General features: G+C 42.4%; 1 protein-coding gene across 6 annotated transcripts in view; it reads right to left on the bottom strand.

Moving 5' to 3' along the window:
- The window catches only part of SSX2IP (SSX family member 2 interacting protein), a 415,768-nt gene that overhangs the window by 212,355 nt on the left and 178,618 nt on the right, over window positions 1–24,795 (bottom strand). For all 6 annotated transcript variants that reach the window (XM_069232285.1, XM_069232281.1, XM_069232284.1 and 3 more), the window contains exon 8: window positions 17,288–17,465. In XM_069232285.1, the coding sequence (XP_069088386.1) occupies window positions 17,288–17,465 (178 nt within the window). The remainder of the gene's footprint in view (window positions 1–17,287; window positions 17,466–24,795) is intronic.

Below are 24,795 nucleotides of genomic sequence, written 5' to 3'. Positions count from 1 at the left end.
CTTTGGCTTGGGCTTTGCCTGGGTGGGGCTCATGCGCGTCCCTCGTTGCGTGGGTGCGTGATGCACTTTCAAGCGCTCGCGATCAGGCTCCGCCCCCTCTCCTTCTGCAGGCTCTCAGGACACGTAGTCCCCACCAGTTCAACACGGCAACACAGCAAAGATTTCCCCTTCAAGTACCTTCACAGGACTGACCACATTTTGCTTCTACCAAGAGAGAACAGACTGGTGATGTGCAAACCCTTTAGCTCCGAACCGCCCGATCCTGGAACACCTAAAGTGACTTTTAGGATGCAGAATGATTGACTTCAATAAGTAATGCAGTCTTCATACTGAAAAGATCAAAACATCCTGTGTGAGCACACTGCTCCTAACAAAGACCCAAGACTGAAGCTGCCAGGTCTCCATATCATCTGCTCACTGGGCTAGGCCAGGGGAAGGGGCGGCAAAAGAGACACCTACTCCAGCAAGCTGCACTCGTCCCATGTACAGTCTTACAAAGCAGAGAACATGCTGACTGGCCAATTCACTCCTTGAATAAGTAGTCAATTTGTGCCAAATAGTGAGTTAACAGCATAACTTTAAAGGGGCAAAGAGACGCTATACATGTATAAAGAAAACATTGCTCATTTATAAATTAAGATGCCACCAATCGGTTGTCCCAAAAACAGTGGGTCTAGGACCACAACGAGGACAAAAAAATGAAAATTAATTTTCTGGAGGAGAAAAAGACCCATCAAATGTCAAATCAGCAGCACATTTTTCAGAGAACAGTCCAATAGTAGACAAGCAACCACAAACTCACAGAAGCACATGAAAAAAAAAAATATTGTGCCCTACATTAGCTGGTTAGGCAATTTATCACATGCTGCTTTTAGTTAACATTCATTCACTCCAGTCCTTTAAAACAGTCTTGCCAACTCGGGATACATATTTTTTAAACACTATATGGGAGCATATCACCTCCCAATCTCCATTCATGAAGGTGTATGTTGTGCAGGCCTGGATGCAGTACTCTGCCCCGCTGCTGCAACAGAAGATCCTCCTTAAGCGACAGTCGAATAAGAGGACAGATGCTCATGGCCAGAAGTTCTGGGTAACATGACTTTGGCCCAGTCGTTCCTGATCTTCAGAACTTTTGATAGTAGAGAGAGAGGCTGGAAATCATACAGGAGTCTTGTGCTCTACTGTAGATGGAAAGGCTGTTGGAGAGAAAATCACCTTGGGAACACTAATGCACAAATGTTTAGACACTGCACATATCAAGCAGTGGTGAAAAGATTGATCAAGGGTTCTCCCCACTGTCAGAAGACGCCTTGTGCCACCTCTTAGTGTAATTGTCATGTGACCACTGGGCAACACAGGCTGAATTTGTGCTCCCTTGTATTCAAAGATCGAGTCAGGGGATGGGTATCAGGGAGATGCCCAGACAGCTCAGCCAGTTCCAGAGGCAAAGACTCCTGGCACAGAATCCACAACTTCACTCTGCCTTGTTTCTTGCAATACCACATGGGAGTGTTAAACCTGCACCAGCCCTCCCTTGACGGATGGATGAAAAGATGTCAGTGCCAGGCTAATCACCTGCAGCTCAAACAAAATGATGTAGTGACCAGTCTCTGTAGGAGACCAGAGTCCTCCAATCTCAAGTTCTCAATGCATCTGTCACAACTGTCAGCCTTGGGTGGTGTCTGGAGAGAGATCTGCCACAGGTCCATTCGTGATCTAGCAGCAACTGCTGCAAATCTTTTGCAGTCTCCTCTGACACCTTGGTGGAATCAGGCAGGTTCCCCTGGTGCTGACCTCACTGAGACCTCAGACCTCACTACATAGCCTGCATATGCCACTTATGTAGTCCATTAGCATGATGCAGGAGGCAAGGAAGTCTCAGAGCCACTATCACTAAGACCCAGGACTAAGACTGAAACATCAAGATCATAGCCAAAATGTCCTGGACTTATTGAGTTAGAAGGAAGGCTTGAATTTGCACCATATCCACAATGGCTCAAAATAACGAGAGCCTTTGCAAAGGAGTCCAGTGTGAGTTCAGCCCATTGATCAAAAGCCCCAAAAATCTGAAGAGCTTTGCTGGAGGTGGTGTATGAATGACTGAGGCAAGGCCACCTTCAGGAGCTAGTGGCTGAGGTTTGGGAAGACTGGAACTACCAACTTCCAAGGAGGTGCAGCGATTACCTCCATCACCACGATGAACATCTCAGGGGCACTAGTCAAGCTGAAGAGTTTAGAGAACTAGAAATGCCATGGCCCACCTGGAACCACCCTAGTAGGACTGCAGGACAGGGATGAGAAAATAGCTCTCCTGCAAAACCAACACCACCATCCAGTCTCCTGGACCCAGGGCAGCTGGAACATGGAACTTTGGCCAGGGTGAGCATCTTCAACTTGTCCTTTTTTATTGTTTTACAAAAAGAGTTCAAAAGCGAAGATCTAAAGAAGGGAAATGACCTCAACCCTTTTTTTAGCACTAGGAAATAGCAGGAGCAGCATCAAGTCCCCATTTCTGATGCCAGGACCCTCTTGATGGCTCCCTCCTGCAAGACAGCCTAGACGTCTCTCTGTAGAAGGGATACATTATCCTCCGGAAGTTGTGGTGTAGGTAGTATGTGTTGTGGGGTGAATAGAAATAGTAGAGCTATCCATCCTAAACAAATTGCAGCATCCATCTCTCTGCTAACACACGAGTGCTGTGGTTCTGTTCACTTCATATCATTACAGGATAGTCTGCTTTTTCCCAAAAGAGACTCACCACCAAAGGGCATGTCCATGGAAAAGCCCTTGGATCTTAACACATGATGCTGAAGCACCACACTGGTCCTGACTGCCCTGCCCAAATAGTCTATGGTCTCCATCTCAGAGCAGATGACTTATTTTGCAGTGTTTTGTCCATCTTGTAAGGTTAGCACCAGACTGAAGCAAAATTCTTCCGCCTGTGGGCAGGACCTTTCTAACCATGCCAACACATTCAAATTACATCCGAGGAGGCAATTGGCATTTAGTAAGTGGAAGGCAAGACTGGTGGACGAGTACATGGGCTTCCCAGATCCTTCCATGCGCTTAGATTCCCTATCAGGGGGTGTAGTAGGAAATTAATATGTTTGGCGACATGTCTTAACTGGTGGCAAGATCCAAGTTTAGCCCAAGTACCCATAAGTGCTTCTCTTGAAGTGCAGGAGCGGTTCTGAGGAAATCTATCTAAACTGTAGGATCTATTTTAAAACAATTGCTGTGACCTCAACCATAGGTTTGAGGTACAGAACTTCCACAGCTCGTGATAACCACATCAAAAGAAGCAGACTACTCGGTTCAGGGCCCAGAAGGGCAATGTAATCCAGTTTCTAGATAGGCTTCCAGCCCACTGCCATTCTAAAAAGGTCCATAAACATGCTTTTCTCCTTCTAGTATAGTGATTAGTCACTCCAAATCACCCCATTCACCACGGCATTCTGACTCAGAAACCAAAGGCACTTCTCCATGTAAAGGTAGAGTACCAATAAGGTTCAATTGGTTGCATTGCACGTCAAGTTAAGAGAGACTGTGATTGAGGTGGATTTATTCAGAGTCTGGAAATCTGTTCTTTCTCCAGCGTTGATGGCATCCGAGGTGACGCCCAAAAACCCCACCTAGATCTCAGCTCTGGGTTCGAAGTTGGAGTGGGAGTCAGCCCCACAGTCAGGACAAGCCCTGCAAAGGGTCAAGGGGCACAGACTGTGCCAGGAACTAATTCACCAGCAGTAATCAGATTGAAGGCATCCTCACATCTCTGGTGGCAAATATATTCCAAATTGGCTCATTGAAGACTTCATCCAGTTGCCACATTGCCAATGGAGCAGAAAACTGAGGCTAGATCGGGACGTGGTGAGTGACCGGTTCCATGGTAGTGGCCCTAGATCAGAAGGCACCCTGACATCCATAAGACTTCTGTCAAGAGTGGTGGGATGAAAGAGAGTCACTATTTGACGCCCTGTGTTTTTTTCTTGAATTTAGCCTTATCCAATGACTTGGATGTTTGAGAAAAAACCTTACCATTCCAAGAATGCTTCCATAACTTCAAGCAAGACTGACCCTTATGTTCTTTCCAATGGTATTTGGTGACAGAGCCTGGCTGCGTGGTCCCATTCAGCCTTTGGGTTCATGCTGGCACAGTCCCCATCCAAATTGGAGTCCTGCAATGAACTCTGACAGCACAGACAAACGTGGTGACATCCATTTGTAACAGTCCCTGCAGGGCTTAAAACAAGTAGTGTTAGGGGAAAACATGTCTCTTGCACACTGAAAATATTTGACAAGCGACAGAAAGATGAGGGAGCTAACTCGGACCTGCATACAAAGGCTCAGAAAGAAAAGAACTGACATCAGGGAGCAGGGCTGGCCAAAATGTTTGGCTCTGCCATAATTCCTGGGGCAAGAGGGATTCCAGGTGGAGCCACAAGGCGTCACGTACTAGGGCGCAAGGGAATTGCTGAGAAAATTGCCCAGAATCAGTCTGGCAGCTTGGGTTATTCACAGAGTGAGGAATCTCTTGTTGGATTGCTAGCTTTAAACTTTCAGTATGTACTACTAGGAAGCACCCCTTTCTAATAGTATTGATAACACCATTACCACTTCCTGAAGCAGGGTATGTTGCACGAAAAAACCTGGTAGGCCAAGATCCTTTCAGCAGGTCTGAGTGAACACTTTCCAAAGGAAACATTATGCAACATCCAATTTCATGCAACACAAAGCAACCCTCGAAATCTACATTTAGCACTATCACAAAACAGCAACAGTGTTGGACTAACTGAAGTGCACTGTAGATTGTTTTTTTTAATTTTTTTTAAAGAAAATTATTCATGCAGAAAGGTTATTTTTTTCCCTAATCCTAGAGGACCTTGTTTATGCCCGATTTTGTCAAAAGGGGTGTAGCAGTCATGCACAAATGTATAAGAGGTTTTGTAAAACACCCAAAGCCCCCAGAAAGGAGGGATGGATGTCTATTCTTTGGATTGGAAATAAATAAGAAAAAAGAGCAGGATTATAGAAACTGTTGCCATAAAAATGTGTAACATTTTACCAGCCAGTAGCTAAGGTCTAAACCCTGCCACATACTAGCCTAGAGTATCTAACTCCAAGTTTTAAACACCAGCCTTTGGTTCAACATCTTTCCGGTATTAATTCCTGAATCTTATTCCTTTGACTTTGAGATTGATGGAGCCATTGATAAAAGGGGTCATCAACTTTCAGCTCAAACAATGGATTGGATAAAGCAGGGATCTAAAAAGTGTTTGACCCCAACCCACAACTGCTGGCTGTAGCACAGATTTTGGAGAACCATTTAGCCAGACTACTTGATAATTATCAAGAATCTACTAAGTACTTATGTGAAAGGCAAGCTTGATTCCAATCAGCACACAATGACATTATGGGCCTCCAGGATGTGCTGCAGTGTCGTCTGGATGAGGGGTTGAAGTTAGGTCAGCTATTATAAAATGTGTTAAATGTGTTTGATTCTATCATAATATTCAAGTGGATTGCCTTAAAATCCATAGGATAGTGGAAGGTGCCTTATCCTGGTTCTCATTTTTTATCGTCACAGTGGATGTCAATTTTTGTGGAATGCCCCAGGAATCGACACTATATCCCTTTCTGTTTAAGGTCTATATCCAGCTGCTCTGCAGTTTACCGTGGGTTTCCAATCTTAACGGATGCTAATTATTCTCAGATTTTGCTGAAGTTTGACCACCAGCCAAATAATACTGGTAGGCAGGGTGTGTGTTTGCTGGGCAACCAGAGTCAAATGTAAAGCTAGTTCTTGAAAAATTAATGGGGAACAAGACCAAAATTGTGTTGTTTATTGGGAATGCCATATTCTGGACAACAGACTTATGGCCCTGTCAATTAAGCCCTTGTCGGTCTCTGGTGCCTCCGTTAAGAACCAGTGTGTCCTGTGTGATCAATGCAAGGCATTTGGCCACCAAATCCAAACCGGTCTGGTCAAAAGAATAAGGATTAGTGTAACAAAGTCTGATAAATCGCCCAGTATTCCCTTTCAGTTTTCCAGGTTCCGCAGAACTTTCTTTTACCTTTCTAAATCAACACATTCAATTCAAAAGCTTTTGACACATTGGGCCTTCAATAGCACTGTCCCAGTTTCGTATCTTGCAAATGTAACCTCAATAGATATGGAAGAATGTTATGCTTTTCTTCATCCATGTCTTTTAATGAACCGAGTTTCATTTGTGTCAGATTAAGAGGACCAGCTTTCTGAGTGGTGGCACCCAGTTTAGAGAATAACGTCCCTTGGGAGCTTTGCAGGATAGCCAGTTTAATTTATTTCAAGAGTGCACAAGCAACCCATTGATACTGCTAATTCAGCCTGGACTTAAGTCTCTAGCAACCATTGTTTCCTAACACCAAGATGTTACAGTTTTGATTGCTTTATAAATATAATGAAGATAGTCACTTGGACCAGCGTGGCCTAGACTAAATAGCAGCGATTTACCATAACTACTTCATTATGGATCATACAGGTCTGATTGCCACCTCTGCTATACATTTTGCTTGGCTAATAATATCTAGAAACCCATGTCAGAGGGCCACAAAGGATATATTGAACCCCCCTTTGGGCTAGGAGTCATGCTGTGCCTTGGGATACAAATCAGTTTAACAATACTTTTTAGTTATCTGAATCTCCATTTCAGATGTTGGCTGCTACTTTTACAAGGGTAACAAGAGTTTTTTTTATATTCTCAATAATAAAAAGTTTCCCTAGGAAATGGGCAGCTTTCATGTGATGTCCCCCCAATGTTTACCCCATCTTCTTTGCTGGTATTAGAACTCTCTGCACTTTACCTCTGCTGTGCGCACCCTTTCAAATGGTTAACGTGGCTTATTCCCAATTGACAAATGTATGTGGATTATAAATCCCTTGTAAATGGGATAGAAAATGCAACCAGGGGCAAAATGTTAAATGCCATCTGTGGAATGTAGCACCTAATGGGGATCCACAGACTGGGTCTACAAAACACAGCTTGAAGCCTACAGGTGAAGCCCAGCTGCTAAAGTGTAAAACCTGCTGGGCCACCTGTTAAAATAATCCTTTTTGACAGCTAAAGACCTCCCTTTGAAATATTAATAACTCACCCCTATGTAGTCCTTAAAGCCCGTGAGGTAGGGTACATGGCATTTAAAAGTGGGACATGTAGAAAATTAATGTTAATATGTGGCTACGGTGATAAGGCCTTAAAAACAAAAACTGTTTTCACTGGGCATGACAGGCTATCCTGTTTTAGATTTAGCCCTAGATTTACTGATAAATCAACCCCCACACACACAAAAAGGGAAATACCCTTATTAGTGTAAACATAGAAACACTGATAAACACCTGCATAATTATGAACTAAAATGTAATTCTGAGAAAGGAAATTGAGAAAAAGTAATGGTTATATCTTTCTGAAGAGGGTCAATACAATGCAACATTGTCATACAAGGTAGCAGAAAGCATGACTGGTCTAAGATTCTTCTTGAGTTTTGTTTTTTAGGGTTTCAATTAAACATCGTTTCTTCCTCCTTTGTTTCCTCCAATTAATTTTTGCATGGTTTGAAGGTGCAGTGTTTAGAGGCATGTCTTTAACCATTATAGGCACTGGAGAGAATCTTGGAATATTAAAATCACATTTGATTTTTTAGCAGTGTTTAATACATTCACGGATTGGTGAAATTGCTGGCTCATATGAATGTTGGTTAATATGTATTATCACACTTACCCACAAGCACTGAATGGATAAAAACCTTTGATACACCAGCGCCCTTTTCTCTTTTTAATAAGTCAGTATTGATAGCAGCTCATCTGACAAACACAGCAGGCTTTACGCAATCAATTTAAGATGTAGTGACAGATATCTGTGAAAAGAGTGCTCTCGCCATACACTTATGATTGTGGGGAAACATGACAAAATAAACCAAACTTGTACATATAAACAAAACCCATAGCTGACAGGTGATCACTGGTATTTGTGATACCTTGAGCAAAATCTGGCTTGTTACCCAACTGCACTTCACTACTGGGAAGTCTGATCCCATTGTTACAATGCAGACGGTGAACATCAAGTCCCAGAATAAAATGTGATGTTTGTTAAAAGATCCGGACTGACTTGCCACGGGGACACATGACCGCTATGAATGGCAGCACCACTTCAATGCAGTAAAACAAAAATGCATCAAAACAGTGGCAGGTGTGTTTAAGGTACCTTAGAATGCAGGTCTACATATAAATAAGGTATAATTAAACATTTTAAATGTTTCACAAGCTACTATACAGTTGTTAGAGTTGCCAAACCCTATAACTCATAATACTCAGTAAAAAGTAGGTGAATGGCCAAAGATGTGCTCAGGAATTGGTTTATTAAAAACATCTGCATATAGCATTCTTACTTTTTTTAATCCATTAAAGGCGCTGTACACCAGAGGGAATCCTGAGAGGTAATAACATCAGCAAATTCAATTCAAAAGCCTTTGACACATTGGGCCTTCAATAGCACTGTCCTGGTTTCGTATCTTGCAAATGTAACCTCAATAGATATGGAAGAGTGTTATGCTCAGCACAGAATTTCTATGCTTAGAAGAGGCTAATGCAAGTCAGTGGAACACACTATCAATGGGAAAACAATACATTCCATGCATTACTTCTCCTTTAAATACCTGCTTTCTAATAATCACTGCAAAAACATGTTTTGTAAAAGCACTGGAAAGACCGTGTTTATCTATAAAGAATAAAACACTATTTTCAAAATATTTAGAAAAAAAGTTGAGGAGAAAAATAAAAATAAAAAAAATGACAGAAATTCACCAAACACTGAAAACAAGACAATTTACTTATACAGAAAACCAGAGCAGAGATTAAAATATTAGTTTTGCCATCTAAGATTTTGGGACCAGCAAGCAAAATAATTAAACCACTATTTATTTTTAATTATTAAAACGGACTTCACCATTGAATTAAATGCTTAATACATATTAAGGAAAAGTAACTCTTAGATAGTTACCTTTACCCTGCCTGAACTCCTGGAGGTGGTTTGCATTAGTTCTCCAGCAGCTGACCAGTCTGTAATTAGTCTGTAATGAGGTGAGAAATTCCAGGAGCCTCATAACAGATCATGTTGATTACCAGCCCAATCTGAATTGGCAAGGATGACTCCAAAGTTCAGCTGGACATTCAGGGTAGAAGCTGCTGTCTCTTATATTAGCACAACAGTGCCAAATCCTGTCTGAAAGATCTGTCTGAGGCCCATGTAAAACCGGTGTCCTTGACGGAGATCAAACAAGACCAGAACATCATTTTTGAGTATTACCTGCCTGGTTACAGGGCCCAGGGCCTCCTTCAAATTGGATTTTAGTGTTAGGATATTAGTAATTACCATAGTATACTCCCCTACACACCCAAGCTGTCTGAGCCCAAGTTTATACAGAGTTTGGCCATCTTGGAATTTCCCTGACACGCTTCACTTTTGAATGGTTTGCAGCAAGGTAAATGCAATCTACTGGACAATTAGGTAGGCCAGGGCCTGGGAAAATGTACTCCCATTGCTCAGAAAGTGCCCAGCAATCGCCTAGACCCACAAACAGGTGCCAAACCATTAATATGGCAACTTAAGGGACCCTCTTCAGAAGACTTCAGGACCAGCGGAAAATCAGAAGAGGACTGAACCAGTTTCCTCGTACTCATGACAGAGGTGGACCTCCAAGGGTCAGTTGGTTGACTTCCTTTGTGGCAACAGGGAGGCAACAAATACAAGAGGCATTTTCCCTGAAGTGCTCAGCTGACCTGTGGCAACTGGACCTAAACTTAACTTTGCCATTGCCCTTTGCCTGACACCCTTAGAGTCTAAGCACCTTCTCCAGAGTCTGGGAGGCCTTAGAAATGCACTTATGTTTTTTGGGACATCAGAAGAAAGATTGGGAAGTTTTGAAAGCTTTTCCTTTGGTCGCAGAACTTCAGCTGGAACCACTGGGGAAAAGTACCTGAACGGCAGTTCCACAGTCCCGGACTGGGTTTCAGCTTCTAAACTGGGACTTAAACTTTCAAATTCAGACTTTCACAAGGACCAATACGATTGGGTAAATCTGAACCGCACTCCATTGCAGTCTACCTCAAATCACGATTAGGTCCTGTTCTCCAGCAACCATTGAGTAACATTTAATGCTTTGCACCTTTTGGCCCTAATTTCAACTAAAACTTTAACATTTGTTAATGCTATTTGTATGTCATTTTGTCAATTACATTTTGCTCTAGGTCTATAATTCTGTTAGGGATATCTGATGGAGTTTCCTATTTACATCCTAGAGTTCTTTCAAGTTTCCATGACTTGCTGCTTCCTTGGCATCTGTGGCAAAGCCATCAATGAACCCTCACTGGTCTGCTCTTAAGCTTCTCTTTGCTTTCTTGGTGTACTCGCTTTGAGCTTTTGCTTTTTTGGCTCTCATTCGGCCAGTGTTGGTTGAAGCTTTCATTTCCTTTCTCACTTGGATTCTGCAGGGAGTCTTGGTGGAGATCCATTCTTTATGCAGGTGTTTCTTGGGACCCAGTACTTCTTGGGAGGTTGAGGTCACTCTTTCTTTGATCTTCTCCCACTGGCTTTCTACTGGGTCGCCGTTGTCCTCTAGTTCTTGCAGGACTCTAAAATTATTACTGATGGTGACTCAGTATTTATTCCATTTCGATGCATCTTTGAGGAGGTTGGTAATATTATGTTGGCTTGTCAGTTTCATCAATGCATTCTATAGCTTTAGTCTTGCCATGACAAGGTAAAGGTCCAACGTCACCATCTGCTTCTCATCACTCTCACTTACTGTAGGGACCCCGGACCTTCTTGACAACGTAGACATGGTCGTTCATGTTCTCTGTTGAATGGTCTGGTAATACATGTTGCCTTGTATATTCTTGTGTCTGAATACACTACCACCTATCACCAGACTGTTCAGGGTACAGAGATCTGAGCTTTTACCATTCTCGTTCATGTCACCAAGGCTATGGTGCCCATGACTTCTTCGTACCCAGTGTTGTCGCTTCCAATCTTGGCACTGAGGTCCCCATCAGTGTGGTGATCTCTCAAGGCATTTCACCAGGACTGGAGTCTGGCGTAAATATTTTCTTTCTCCTCTTTACTGTCATTTGTAGATGCATAGCACTGCATAACATTCACGTTGATCCCTTTTTATTTTCTTTCTGCGTAAGGTTGCTGTGATGATAGTGGAACTGTGGGCTTCCCATCCAATCAGAGCTCGGTTGTCTGCTAGCATTAACATCGGTGCTACTCCCTGAGCCTGTGGGGCATACTCCTCTTCTTGTTCAGAATACAGCGGCATTCCTCCTGGAGCCAGTCTTTTCAGTCCGAACTTTGTCTACTTAACATCAGTAACTCTTAATGAGGGATATCTTTCCATGACTACTAATCTTTCCTCATCCCAGACTATTCTACAGGTGACAAACTGGAGCCAGAAAACGTTCTCATAACAGTAGTGTTCCTGCAGTGCTAGGTGACGCTGCTAGGGATCCAGCCAGGACTCCGCATATCAGCTGGATAGAAGAACAGTACCATATTTGGCACCACCTCAAACAGAACCATCAGCTCCTATTCTTTTTCTGGCACCTTTAAAGACAAAACTGAAAACCAAGAAGAAAAAAAAAAAAAAAAAGGACTATGGATCATGCATATTAAGAAAAGAGCACTACTGAAGGCAAGTGCTTTATTCTTCTGATGGATACTAATTTCCAAGGATTGCTGATGGTGAATTAACCCAGTAGCAGTACTGTTACAATAGGAGGTCCTGAGGTACGGAGGATTAAAGCAAACAAAATCATGAGACACACCCCTGGCAAATGTGCACTGCTTGTAGCCCATAAATCTGAAAGGTAGAGAATCTAAACAGTAATGTTTGTGAATATATGGATCTATGCTGCAAACCATATATTCATCTACAGTCTAAAGACTAACCCTAATCATGCCAATAAAAAAATAAATGTTTTACTGGAAAAAAAGGCAAAGTAATGTCTTGACAATCAATAAAGGTTCCAAACATATAGAGAAGGGGCAATCTGAATTAGTGAGAGCAAGCTGAAGGTAGAGCAGTGTCTGAACAGCAGAAGAGGGGTGGTGCAAAAACAGCTATTGATGAATGTGATACAAGTCTTTCTGCATTGGCAATGAAAAAGGACAAAAAACACTGAAATAGCAACAGCTAAGTAATGACCTATGTGATGTGCCTTCTGACTTCCTTTTTTAGGTCTGGTGTTAGCCAAGACCTTTTGATTTTACCAAAAACATGTGTATACTATACTTAACTTAAAGGGGCTTTCATCCACCTGTCTTCACCTACTGGTCCGTTTTATTCCTGTTTTGCTTTCACCCACTAAGGCATATACAGTTTAAGCAGTGGCTTGGTTTAACCAAGACTCTACAGGGAGTGCAGAATTATTAGGCAAGTTGTATTTTTGAGGATTAATTTTATTATTGAACAACAACTATGTTCTCAATGAACCCAAAAAACTCATTAATATCAAAACTGAATATTTTTGGAAGTAGTTTTTAGTTTGTTTTTAGTTTTAGCTATGTTAGGGGGATATCTGTGTGTGCAGGTGACTATCACTGTGCATAATTATTAGGCAACTTAACAAAAAAAAAAATATACCCATTTCAATTATTTATCATTACCAGTGAAACCAATATAACATCTCAACATTCACAAATATACATTTCTGACATTCAAAAACAAAACAAAAACAAATCAGTGACCAATATAGCCACCTTTCTTTGCAAGGACACTCAAAAGCCTGCCATCCATGGATTCTGTCAGTGTTTTGATCTGTTCACCATCAACATTGCGTGCAGCAGCAACCACAGCCTCCCAGACACTGTTCAGAGAGGTGTACTGTTTTCCCTCCTTGTAAATCTCACATTTGATGATGGACCACAGGTTCTCAATGGGGTTCAGATCAGGTGAACAAGGAGGCCATGTCATTAGATTTCCTTCTTTTATACCCTTTCTTGCCAGCCACGCTGTGGAGTACTTGGACGCGTGTGATGGAGCATTGTCCTGCATGAAAATCATGTTTTTCTTGAAGGATGCAGACTTCTTCCTGTACCACTGCTTGAAGAAGGTGTCTTCCAGGAACTGGCAGTGGGACTGGGAGTTGAGCTTGACTCCATCCTCAACCCGAAAAGGCCCCACAAGCTCATCTTTGATGATACCAGCCCAAACCAGTACTCCACCTCCACCTTGCTGGCGTCTGAGTCGGACTGGAGCTCTCTGCCCTTTACCAATCCAGCCACGGGCCCATCCATCTGGCCCATCAAGACTCACTCTCATTTCATCAGTCCATAAAACCTTAGAAAAATCAGTCTTGAGATATTTCTTGGCCCAGTCTTGACGTTTCAGCTTGTGTGTCTTGTTCAGTGGTGGTCGTCTTTCAGCCTTTCTTACCTTGGCCATGTCTCTGAGTATTGCACACCTTGTGCTTTTGGGCACTCCAGTGATGTTGCAGCTCTGAAATATGGCCAAACTGGTGGCAAGTGGCATCGTGGCAGCTGCACGCTTGACTTTTCTCAGTTCATGGGCAGTTATTTTGCGCCTTGGTTTTTCCACACGCTTCTTGCGACCCTGTTGACTATTTTGAATGAAACGCTTGATTGTTCGATGATCACGCTTCAGAAGCTTTGCAATTTTAAGAGTGCTGCATCCCTCTGCAAGATATCTCACTATTTTTGACTTTTCTGAGCCTGTCAAGTCCTTCTTTTGACCCATTTTGCCAAAGGAAAGGAAGTTGCCTAATAATTATGCACACCTGATATAGGGTGTTGATGTCATTAGACCACACCCCTTCTCATTACAGAGATGCACATCACCTAATATGCTTAATTGGTAGTAGGCTTTCGAGCCTATACAGCTTGGAGTAAGACAACATGCATAAAGAGGATGATGTGGTCAAAATACTCATTTGCCTAATAATTCTGCACTCCCTGTAGTTAGTCAACCTGAGTGACTGCATTTTGCTCTTTCACAACAAATACATCCACAAATAATGTAGTTTAGCTTCCTGTTATGCCAATTTGTCTGATGTGAAAGCAGGATACATTTGAAGTGAGCACAGGGTACAATCTAGCTTTATCAGTTCAAGTCTCCTTCCAATGGGGTCGTAATTGACGTTTGGAGTGGGCTGCTGCTATTTCACGCAAACCATATTGTGCTCCTGGACTCTGTTTCACCAATGATTCTATAATAAACTTTGACCAGGAAGAAAACCAAACTTTGTGTTTCCTTTTCAGCACACAACCGTTTTATTAACCTCTTTGCCATTTGTACAGCAAAATCTTTATGTCAATCCTATGCTTAAAGATTTTGCTGTACAAAAGGCAAAAGACTGTCACTATCTAGCTCGACGAGGATAGCACTGTGCTAATCCTATGCTTAAAAACTTTGCTTGACAAGCAGACATTTGAGATGAGCAAATTTAGAGTGTTGCTGGTGTTGCAGGGTGCTCCTTACTAGAGCAGCTCTCCACCTAAAATTGGGAACTTCTCTGAGTTCTTATATATATATATCGCACTTTGGTATGTGGGTCTGGTTTTCCTGGGGGCCGATCGCAGCCCCCAGGGAAACTACACATGCATTGACAAGTGATCTATTTTTATAGAGATATATATATATATATATTAGATATATACATATATCTATCTGGATATATATACATATAGATAGATCTATAAATGTATAGATATATCTATAGATATACCCATGTAGATAGATATATCTCTCTACATGGATTGATCTATCTATATTTTTTGGGTAGCTGTAGGGTTTCCTTGGGGCCCAAAATGGCCCCCAGGGAAACCCTACAACTATCAATCAATCAATCACTGCATTTGTAAAGCGCGCTACATACACACAAGGGTCTCAAGGCGCTGGGGAGGGGGGGGTGCTACTGGTCGAAGAGCCAGGTCTTGAGGAGTCTTCTGAAGGCCAGCAGGTCCTGGGTCTGTTGTAGGATGGTGGGGAGAGTGTTCCAGGTCCTGGCGGCGAGGTAGGAGAAGGATCTGCCGCCACCGGTGGTTTTTCAGATGCGGGGGACTGTGGCGAGGGCGAGGTTGGCTGAGCGGAGGCTTCGGGTGGGGTTGTGGAAGCGGAGTCGGTTGTTGAGGTAGGTGGGTCCGGTGTCGTGCAGTGCTTTGTGTGCGTAGACCAGGAGCTTGAAGGTGATCCTTTTGTTGACAGGGAGCCAGTGCAGGCCTCTCAGGTGGAGTGTGATGTGGCTGCGGCGGGGGACATCGAGGATGAGTCGTGCCGAGGCGTACTAAAAAAGTATTGCCCCAACAGGGGGAGGGGGGGGACTTGGGGGATGGGGGTGCCCTGCCCACGGGCTACCCCCTGTAAATTTCTTTAAAAACCAAAAAAAACAAATTGCCCCTGGGGGTGGCGCGATCGCGCCCCCCAGGAGGCACCAACCTTCAAATAAAAAAATAAAATAAACAAAAAAAATATGGCCCCAGGGGGGCCAACCCCCCTCAATCCCCCCCCCCACAAGTGAAATTCCTGGTGTCTAGTGGCGTTTCCTGGTCCAAAAGGCCTCGTATGAAAGGGGAGAGTCTTAAAGGGGCGGGGGAAACACTGAAGAGCTTCCGTGTCTCCCAGGGCTTTAAGAAAATAAAAATAAATAAAAAAGAAATTATAAATCCTCGGGTGCGACGCACCTGAGGATGTTCTGACCCCCCTCCCTGGTGTCGGCCACTGGTCGTGACCTGCACCAGGGAGGTAGTGCACCAAAGGGGTTTAAAAAACAAAAAAACAACACAAAAAAAAAAAAAATGTGGGGTGATTTGGGTTTTAGTATCCAATAATTTATCATGTATACCCTCTCTCTTTTTCCTTTTGCCTTCTTCCTGACCTTTCCTTCATTCCTACTTTCCTACTTTCTTGCTTTCGTTAATTTTTTATTCTTTCCTTTCATTTATTTTCTCTTGCCTTTTCATTTCATTATTTTTTGCCTTCATTCCTTCTGTTTCTTTCCTTATCTTTTCTGTTTGCCTTTTTTCTTTTTACCCCTTCTGTTTTTCCTATTTTGTTTTTCCTTCTTTCATTCTTAAATGTTTCCTTACTTCCCTTTTCTTTCCTTCTTTTGCCTTTATTTTTTGCCATCTTTTCTTTCTTGGGTTTTCTTTTTGCCTTCTTTCTTCTTTTCTGGTCTAATTTTTTTCTCCCCTCCATTCTTTTCCTCTGCTTTTTTAGCCTTCTTTCTTCCTTGTCTGCCTTCCTTCCTTCTTTGTTGCCTTCCTTTTTTTCTTGCCTTCTTTCTCAAAAGCAAGGATAGCTGCCAATAAGAAACCAATGGCTTTAAGTCTGTGTAATCCAAGACCTTTTGATTTAACAAAAAAGTACGTATAACAGTTACTTTGAGGTTTTCAGCCAGCTTCAACCATTAGTATGCATTTATAACTCACAATTTTCTTCCACCCGCTCCGGCATGCATCATGGGGCAAAGTTAGCCCACTCCAGCCATTGACTGACTTTACTATGAGTTACGGCTAACCACCAATCTTTAGGGGAGCCTTAGGCCAATACTTGTAAGCACTGTAGTAGTACAAAAAGGAATGAAAACTGGTTTGCCTTCTATTTCAATTTGACTATTCATGTCTAAATTTGTGGGGAAGTGGGTGGAATTGCACAATTAAGGATATCTCAACGTATTACAGAAATAAAATTAAGAGGATTTCAATTCCTCCCAAAACAGAGATTGTGCTTAACGGTGCCTAAATTGACTAATGAAATAGGAATAGGATTTTACAACAAAACGCAACATTGCCCTACTTTTTTTTTTTTTTTTTTTAAAAAGGTTCTTTCGCAACTAAATTATGTAAACAGGCCCACAACCATACTAGCATTAGCAGATCTAGCAAACCTTACTAGCAATATAATTGGCACCGGCTCTTATTGTCTGTATTAAGAGGGTCTTATACGAAAAACTGTTTGCTCTTCTGTTGGCTCCAAAACATGCCACAAAGACCATCTAAAAAATGCTCACACAAAGCCGAAACGAATGGATAATTAAGATCTCAAACAGAGTATCATAAGAACAGAATGTCATTCAAAAGCATATACTCAACTTACAAGTTAAAAAGGTTGCAAAGACTAGATACAACTAATCTTCTTGGCAATGTGAAATTTTGGTTAAAATGGCTCATTTATAATCAAACTGTCAACATTCTGCAAAGTGTGCCAGGATCAGCATGCTTAAAAAGTTACCCACTGCGTTACAGCTGTCTTCAGTTTTTTCCCGAGGTTTCTGTTTTTGAGGAGTGAGGATAAAGATCATCTCTTTCTTCATTTGCTGTAGTACCTTCCTAAGCTCAGCATTTTCAATCATAAGTTGCTTCTGTCGTAGCTCATAGTTAGTCAGCATAACTTTGTACATTTCTTCTTCATTTCTGAAAACGTTTTACATACAAAAATATTTATGCTTACGTAACATCAAGACGTAAACCACACACACTTTTAGAAATAAGACAATATTCCGCTAGATTCACCTTTCAAACGGTCATTTTATGACAAGACCCGAGGCTCCTATTATGCATTCTTTTCTTACTTTATTAAAATAGCAGCAGTCAAGAACTACAGTTCCCAAAAGGCTGAGCAACAGGCTAGCCAATGGGAACAAAACATAGGAATGTACTGCACCAACAGAATGACACCAAGTACCATAGAGTACACCCCTTGACTGCAAGCAGCCCTCTTTTCTTGCTGCTCGCAGTCAAGATAAGTACTCCCACTTTATCCTCTCCAATATTGTATTCACTGTATGGTTATCTTTGGCAGTTTCATAGTTAATTCAGTTTTGTTGTACTGCTATAACATTTTGTTTCAGATGCCGGTTCCCCCCACCCCCCTTTTTACTCATTTTTTGGCGTCTCCAGCGCACGTTCCTAACGGTTGCTTCAACCGTTGCGCGCCTACTCTTTCACCGTCGCTCACGAGTGCACTTCATACACGCCTTTCACACCTTGCTTCAGGATTTGTTTTACCTTATTTCCACAACGCGTCTCCCGGACACTCGCTGCCTGCTAATCCGACCGCTTTCTCTATTCTGCGGTCCCTTCTTGGAAACGCGTCTCTCGGACGCTCGCTGCCTCCCAATTTGACCGCTTTTCCTTACTCTGCGGTCCGACACGTCTTCACAGGGGCACGGCATTTCTGGTTTCAGGTGAGTCTTTCGGACGCTCGCTCGTTTATAATCTCAGACTGCAGGCACAGACTGACTGTTAGATTTGTTTCTCTAGGGGGCACGACCTTTCCTCCGCCTCTTTCCTGGGTTTGGCTCCACCCTGAGGGGGGTGTTTTCTCAGCTGTGTGTTCCTGCAGCTCTTTGCACATTAACTCGTTACTGGCCATTTTCTCCTGGTTCTACCGTCAGCAAGGATTCAGACAGTTCCCCTCTCATGCCTACCCTGAATGAGGATGAGGAAATATTTAAACAAGATTTAAATATTTTTATTCAGGCTTCTGTCAATCAAGCTTTACAAGCTTCAGTGGAAAAAAATGGCAAAAAATATCGAAAATACTGTCAAGCATATGGTATCCAATTCTATGGCCCATTCTGCGGCGGAAAGCAGAAAACGAAAATGGTCTTTAAAGAAAACTCCTAAAGGCGCTGAATTGACTAGTGAGGTTTCCTCACAAAAGATTGAGGACTTGGTTCCTCCCAGGCCTCCTTCTAAGGAGGGAAATACCACAAAACAATCCCAATATTTCTTCACCTCTTCATTCTAAATGCAAATTCAAATCAAAGAACACTGATAATGCGCCTAAAAAAGATGGTTATATTTAATATATTGGACACGGATGATAATGATATATCCCATTTTGAAATGCCTGATGAGTTTTTCTTTTAAACTCCTCTCCTCCTACTAAATGATTTAAACACTTACTGACGTTTCTTCTGCCATGATAGATTCTGATGGAGTTCCCATGTTTGACCCTACTCTAATCCATCACCCCAATTCCCCCACATGAGCGAAAGGGCGCCATTCAGTGGAATACATTTCGTCTACGTCTCCCTCTGGACAAACAAACCAGTGCAAAATTAAAATCAGAGTGTCCAAGACCTTCTTTGGCATCCAACATTACTGCTACCCCCTCTATAGACCAATCTTTGATAACTTTCTTTACAAAGTTCGGCAAGGATCCCCGTAAAGGGGTTGACAAAGCATAGACAGCCTGTCAGGATAAACTCCGACGTGGTGGGTCCCCTTACTCGTATTTTTGACCTGGCAGAGACAACAAGCTTGGATGACTCACCGATTAACCCGTCAGATCTCTCCCTCTGGATCCAAAGAGCTTTCTGCCTGTTGGGAAATGCCAATTCGGCTATTATTCACGAGAGGAGAAAAGGCTTACTCCTCAAGTTAGACCCAAAACTGGCCAACCTTGCTTCCCTTGATCCCGGCACCCAGGCTGACGGCAAGCTTTTTGGGGATTCCTTCATTAAAGACCTCAGTTGCTATGTTACAACTTTCTCTAGCGACAAATACCAATCCTTGAAGAAGGTATTCAACCAGTGTGTTTTTGCACGGGCAGGTAGAGGCAGGAGCCGCTTTACTGGCCGTACCTACCGAAATCAAGGCACAAGAGGCTCCTACAACTCCACCTACAGCATGCAAGAGTACAAACCTCAATTCTATCCTCAGAGGTCCAGAGGTTTCAGCAACCGTGGACAACGTTTCTCCAGGATCAATAATTCCCAAGGGACGCCTGTGTACTGGCCTTCCTGTGGGAAGGCGTCTAAACGCCATTTTGGGAGGAAATACTTCAATCACCTCAGATCCCAGAGTACTGGATACGGTCCAAGGTTATCACATCGAACTATATTCCCCTCCTTTTCAATCTTTCTTCCCGCGTCCTCCAAAATGTTCTCATCTAATGTCTTACCTCATTACCACAGAGGTCCAATCTCTTCTAGTAAAAAACGCTATCCAACCTTCCTTTCCCGATCCGTCAAGATTCATGAGCTCCCTGTTTCTTGTACACAAGAAAAACAAAAAACTCAGGCTAGTAATCAATCTCAAGTCATTCAACTAATTTGTAATATATCGTCATTTCAAGATGGAAACTATTGTCCATCTCAGAGACATCTTACTTCAAAACGACTGGATAGTAAGATTAGATCTCCAGGACGCCTCTAACTATTCCAATTCATCCTTCCCACAAAAAATGTTTACAATTTCAATGGCGTTCAAAAACGTATCAATTTTCCTCCCTTCCCTTCAGCCTTTCCTCAGCCCCCTGGAGTTTCACAAAATTGATGAAACCGGTAGTAACTCATTTCAGATCACTAGGTATCAGACTCATAATTTATCTGGACGACATCCTTATCATGCATCAGAATGTGCCATCTCTTCGCTCTCACCTTCACCTTACATCTTCTCTGCTCAAGGATCTCTGTTTTCTTATAAACCTGGAAAAGTCCATAGTATTTCCTTACCAACAAATTGAATTCTTGGGTTTCCAAATAGATTCCACCTCCGCTACCCTCCATCTTCCTCCTTCAAAGGTTTCTTCCATCAAGAAAGAACTTTCCCAAACGCTCCAAAAAGATCTCATCTCTCTAGCAAAAGTAGTAGGTCTTCTTTCTTTCTCCATTCAGGCCATATTTCCAGGTCCTCTTCATTACCGCGCTCTACAGCACCTAAAAATCCTACACCTTTGCAAGGGGCTGGCATTTTCCGACCTCATAGCTCTAGACGAAGAATCCAGGTTAGAGATGCAATGGTGGATATACCATCTAGATGCCTGGACCGGCAGAAGCATCTTCCCCTCTGCGCCCGATCTTGTGTTAGAATCAGATGCAAGACTCACGGGCTGGGGCGCCCGCTGTGGACCAAGATCGACTGGCAGTATATGGTCAGAGGAGTCCAAATTGCACATAAACTGTTTAGAGATGCTTGCAGGCTCCTTTGCGATTCAAAGTTGCACGTAAAACAAGGCTCAGTGTTCTATCCAGCTTCGCATGGACAACGTTTCGGCGGTCCAGTACATTAATCACCTTGGAGGAACCAGATCAAAGCCTTTGGCCCTCCTAGCAAAAAGCCTTCGGGAATTCTGCCTCTCCCACACATTTTCTCTTCTTGCAGAATACCTTCTGGGTTCCCAAAATACAAATAGCAGACTGGCACTCCCACCATCTCAAGGATACCAGCGACCGGAAACTTCATCCGTCTGTTTTTCAAATGCTCCTCAACAAATGGGGCCCTTTCCACATAGATCTATTTGCCTCTCGACTCCATTCTCATCTTCCACTCTCAGTTGGTGCCCGGACCCTCGCGCATTGGCAACAGATGCATTTCTGCAGGATTGGTACCAATCACTCAACTATGCTTTCCCTCCATTCATTCTGATCAACAGAACTTTAGCACAACTCAGACGTCAAAAAGCCTCTCTGGTCATCGTGGTTCCCTTCTGGCAGTCCCAGGTTTGGTTTCGTCCTCTTCTCGAACTATCCTCGGACTTCCCGATCCTTCTCCCAGTTTTTCTGTCCCTCCTTCTGGACCCGTCCGGATCTCCCCACAATCTTGTTCTCAGCAATTCTTTAACTCTTTCAGCTTGGAGGGTCTCTGGTCGCCTCGACCAACCACTCTTATTTCGGCAGAAGCTTGAGAACTCATTAGTAACGCCTGGGCTCCCGGCACAAAGAAAGTCTATAAATCAGCCTGGTCTCTTTGGACAGGCTGGTGTGTGGGAAAATGTATCTATCCCTTTTTAACAGATTTTAACTTAATCATTAATTTCCTGGCTGCCCAAGCCAGTTCTGGTAAATCTTACAAAACTATAAATCTCTACAGATCTGCTATCTCCATGCATCACCAACATATTAATGGCAAACCCGTAGGAGAACACCCTCTTATCTGTCACTTTCTAAAGGGAGTAACATTATCCAAGCCTCCAGCTTCCAAATACTCTTACCTTTGGGATGCATCTCTAGTTCTAAATTTGTTCCTTACATGGCCAGACAATCCAGATCTTTCCCTAAAAATGCTTTCTGCTAAATTAACCATGTTGTTGTGCTTAATTTCCATTAAACGTGTGTCTGATGTTAAATCTTTAGATGTTTTTTCCCGCCAATTCTTACCTACTGGCGTCCTTTTTCACATTTCAAAACGCACAAAAACCACCCTACATTCTGTTTTCTATCCCTTTTTTCCCTGACAAACCAAAACTGTGTGGGCCTTTGTTTAAAAGAATACGAAAAGAGAACTCTCAACCTCAGATTGTCCTCTCTCCATCAACTGTTAATTTCCTTCCCTAAACCCCATAAACCTGTATCCTCCGCCACGTTAGCCCGTTGGGTAAATGGGTTATGTCCCTAGCAGGTATTGATGTTTCTATTTTTGGAGCCCATTCCTCCAGAGGAGCCATGGCGTCTAAAGTCTTTTCAATGGGCTCCAGCTTAGAGGACATTCTCAGGTCTGCCGACTGGTCCAACGATAACGTTTTTAAAACGTTTTATTGTAAACCTGTTAAAACTTCAACTTCATTAGTAATTGATAAGCTTTAAACTTGCATTATAGGAGCCTTCGGTCTGGTCATAAAATGTAGATTTTACTAGTAATTTATGAAGTAAAGTCTTAATTTTATTAAGGACACGGAGGTGAGTATTATCCCACCGCTATTTCTATTAATATGTATCTTTTTCTCCCTCCCAGCGACTCCAGCTTTACCTTCATCAGGATGATGCCAACCTTTATTCGTCCTCTACATGGTGTTCCGGACCACGGAATCCTCGGATGCCTTTCCATCACCATTTTGGTCTTCCCAAGTTACGCCTGGATTGTTTCCTGTTTTCAAGACTTACTCCTTCATTCTCGCTGTGGCAATTATTGGAGCAATCTTTCCTTTATTTCAGGACTCTATTTGACCTGCTCACTCAAGAAAAGAGGGCTGCTTGCAGTCAAGGGGTGTACTCTATGGTACTTGGTGTCACTCTATTGGTGCAGTACATGCCTAGGTTTTGTTCCCAAAAGGCTGAGCAACAGGCTAGCCAATTGGGAACTTTAGTTCTTGACTTCTGCTATTTTAATAAAGTAAGAAAAGAATGCATTATACTCGCCTCCATGTCTTTAATAAAATTAAGACTTTCCTTCATAAATTACTAGGAAAATCTACATTATACAGACAAGCCACAAACTCTGATCAACAGTCAAACAATATAATTTGAGGAGTTGTATCAGAAAAACCTGCATTACTGTAGAACTGAACGAAGTGTAAAAGAGCAACCACTACACTTTCGATAGGGATGAGGATTTTCGGCAGCTAAGCACAGTAAGCTCCCCTTTGTTCACTTGATAAACTTCCTACCCCAAATTAATAAATCAGTGGCTTTATAGCAGATATGAAATGACTTGTGCGGGTCCTCAAAGTTAATAGTATAGTGCAAACTTTATGATTCATGTCTTGTTACATAATATATTGAAAGAAACCACTCAAAGCATGTGTGTATAAATTCCCCATTTCACTGGGATAACATTGTAATTATTCACTTTTCTTACAAATCTATTCACCAGATCCCACAGGCAAACACCACATCTTGACAATTCTCATTCAAAGTCTTATTTTATATAAATGTACGGTACTTGATTCCATCATCATCATCAACATTTTGTACATATTATTTACAGTAGTCTTAAGAGATGGATACAGCGTTTCGGTAGTCTGATTTTGTTTTCCCCTTCTTAAAGGGTTAAAAAAGCAAAAACAAAAAACAAAAAAAAAGTTAAACAAGTACATGCACAATGCTAGCAGGACCATTCTACATGGACCCTCATGACTAGTCCAAGACAACAAAGACACTATATATATATATATATATATATATATATATATATATACACACACACACACACACACACACACATACACACACTAAAACAAAATATACAATATGAGCAAAAGTTAGCCCTCAGCACTTCACAGCATGTATGTATACATTCATGTGGTGTTTATATAGCACAAACCTAACGAAATGTCAGTGGAGTGCTGTACAATGTAAAAGGCAAGCAGGTAGATGAGCGAAAAGAGGGATGCCTGGGTTATGAGTATTCTTTAAAAACGTGGGTCTTCAACCTTTTGCTAAACTGGAGCAGCACTGAAGCGATCCTGATGGATACGAATACGTGGTTGCTAATCCTGCATACATAGATGGGAAAGGACTATTGCCCTGATTAGACTTATTAGTCTGCAGCCTTACGATGTTCCTGGCTACAGGAGCTCATTTGTCACCAGAGATGTGAGCTTGTCAGAAAAATAAGCAGGAATGTGGTTTCTGATGATTTTTAAATGATGGCCAGCTGCTTTTTAAGCTGTTGCAGGCTGGCAAGAGAATTCCATTAGGATGGGGGGGGGGGGGGGGGGCACAATCCTATTTCTTCAGGCCCTAGATGAGACGTGCTGTGGTATGCAGGATGTTGTTAAGTGGGCTAATGTGGGAGCCACAGAGCAGGTCATCACCAACAAACTAGATGAAGGAAAGTGCACCACCACTGCCACCACCACCGCACAATAAATTATGACACAGAGTCAAAATATCCACCATACTCGGGGGCAAGAAATTACATAGCGACATAAAAAGAAAAGGTATTTGGTAGAACGCTGTAAAATCAATTGCTTATTATTTCTTATTTCCATGTCCAGACCCTAAGACTTAGAGACCCTGGAGTGCAAATGCACAGGCTATTGCAAGATGTGTTTGCATCTAACAGCACCTGGGAG

Source organism: Pleurodeles waltl, chromosome 4_2, assembly GCF_031143425.1.
Source record: "Pleurodeles waltl isolate 20211129_DDA chromosome 4_2, aPleWal1.hap1.20221129, whole genome shotgun sequence".
Taxonomy (NCBI): domain Eukaryota; kingdom Metazoa; phylum Chordata; class Amphibia; order Caudata; family Salamandridae; genus Pleurodeles; species Pleurodeles waltl.
The sequence above is the reverse complement of the archived record's forward strand: the minus strand, read 5'-3'. Positions and strand labels throughout refer to the sequence as shown.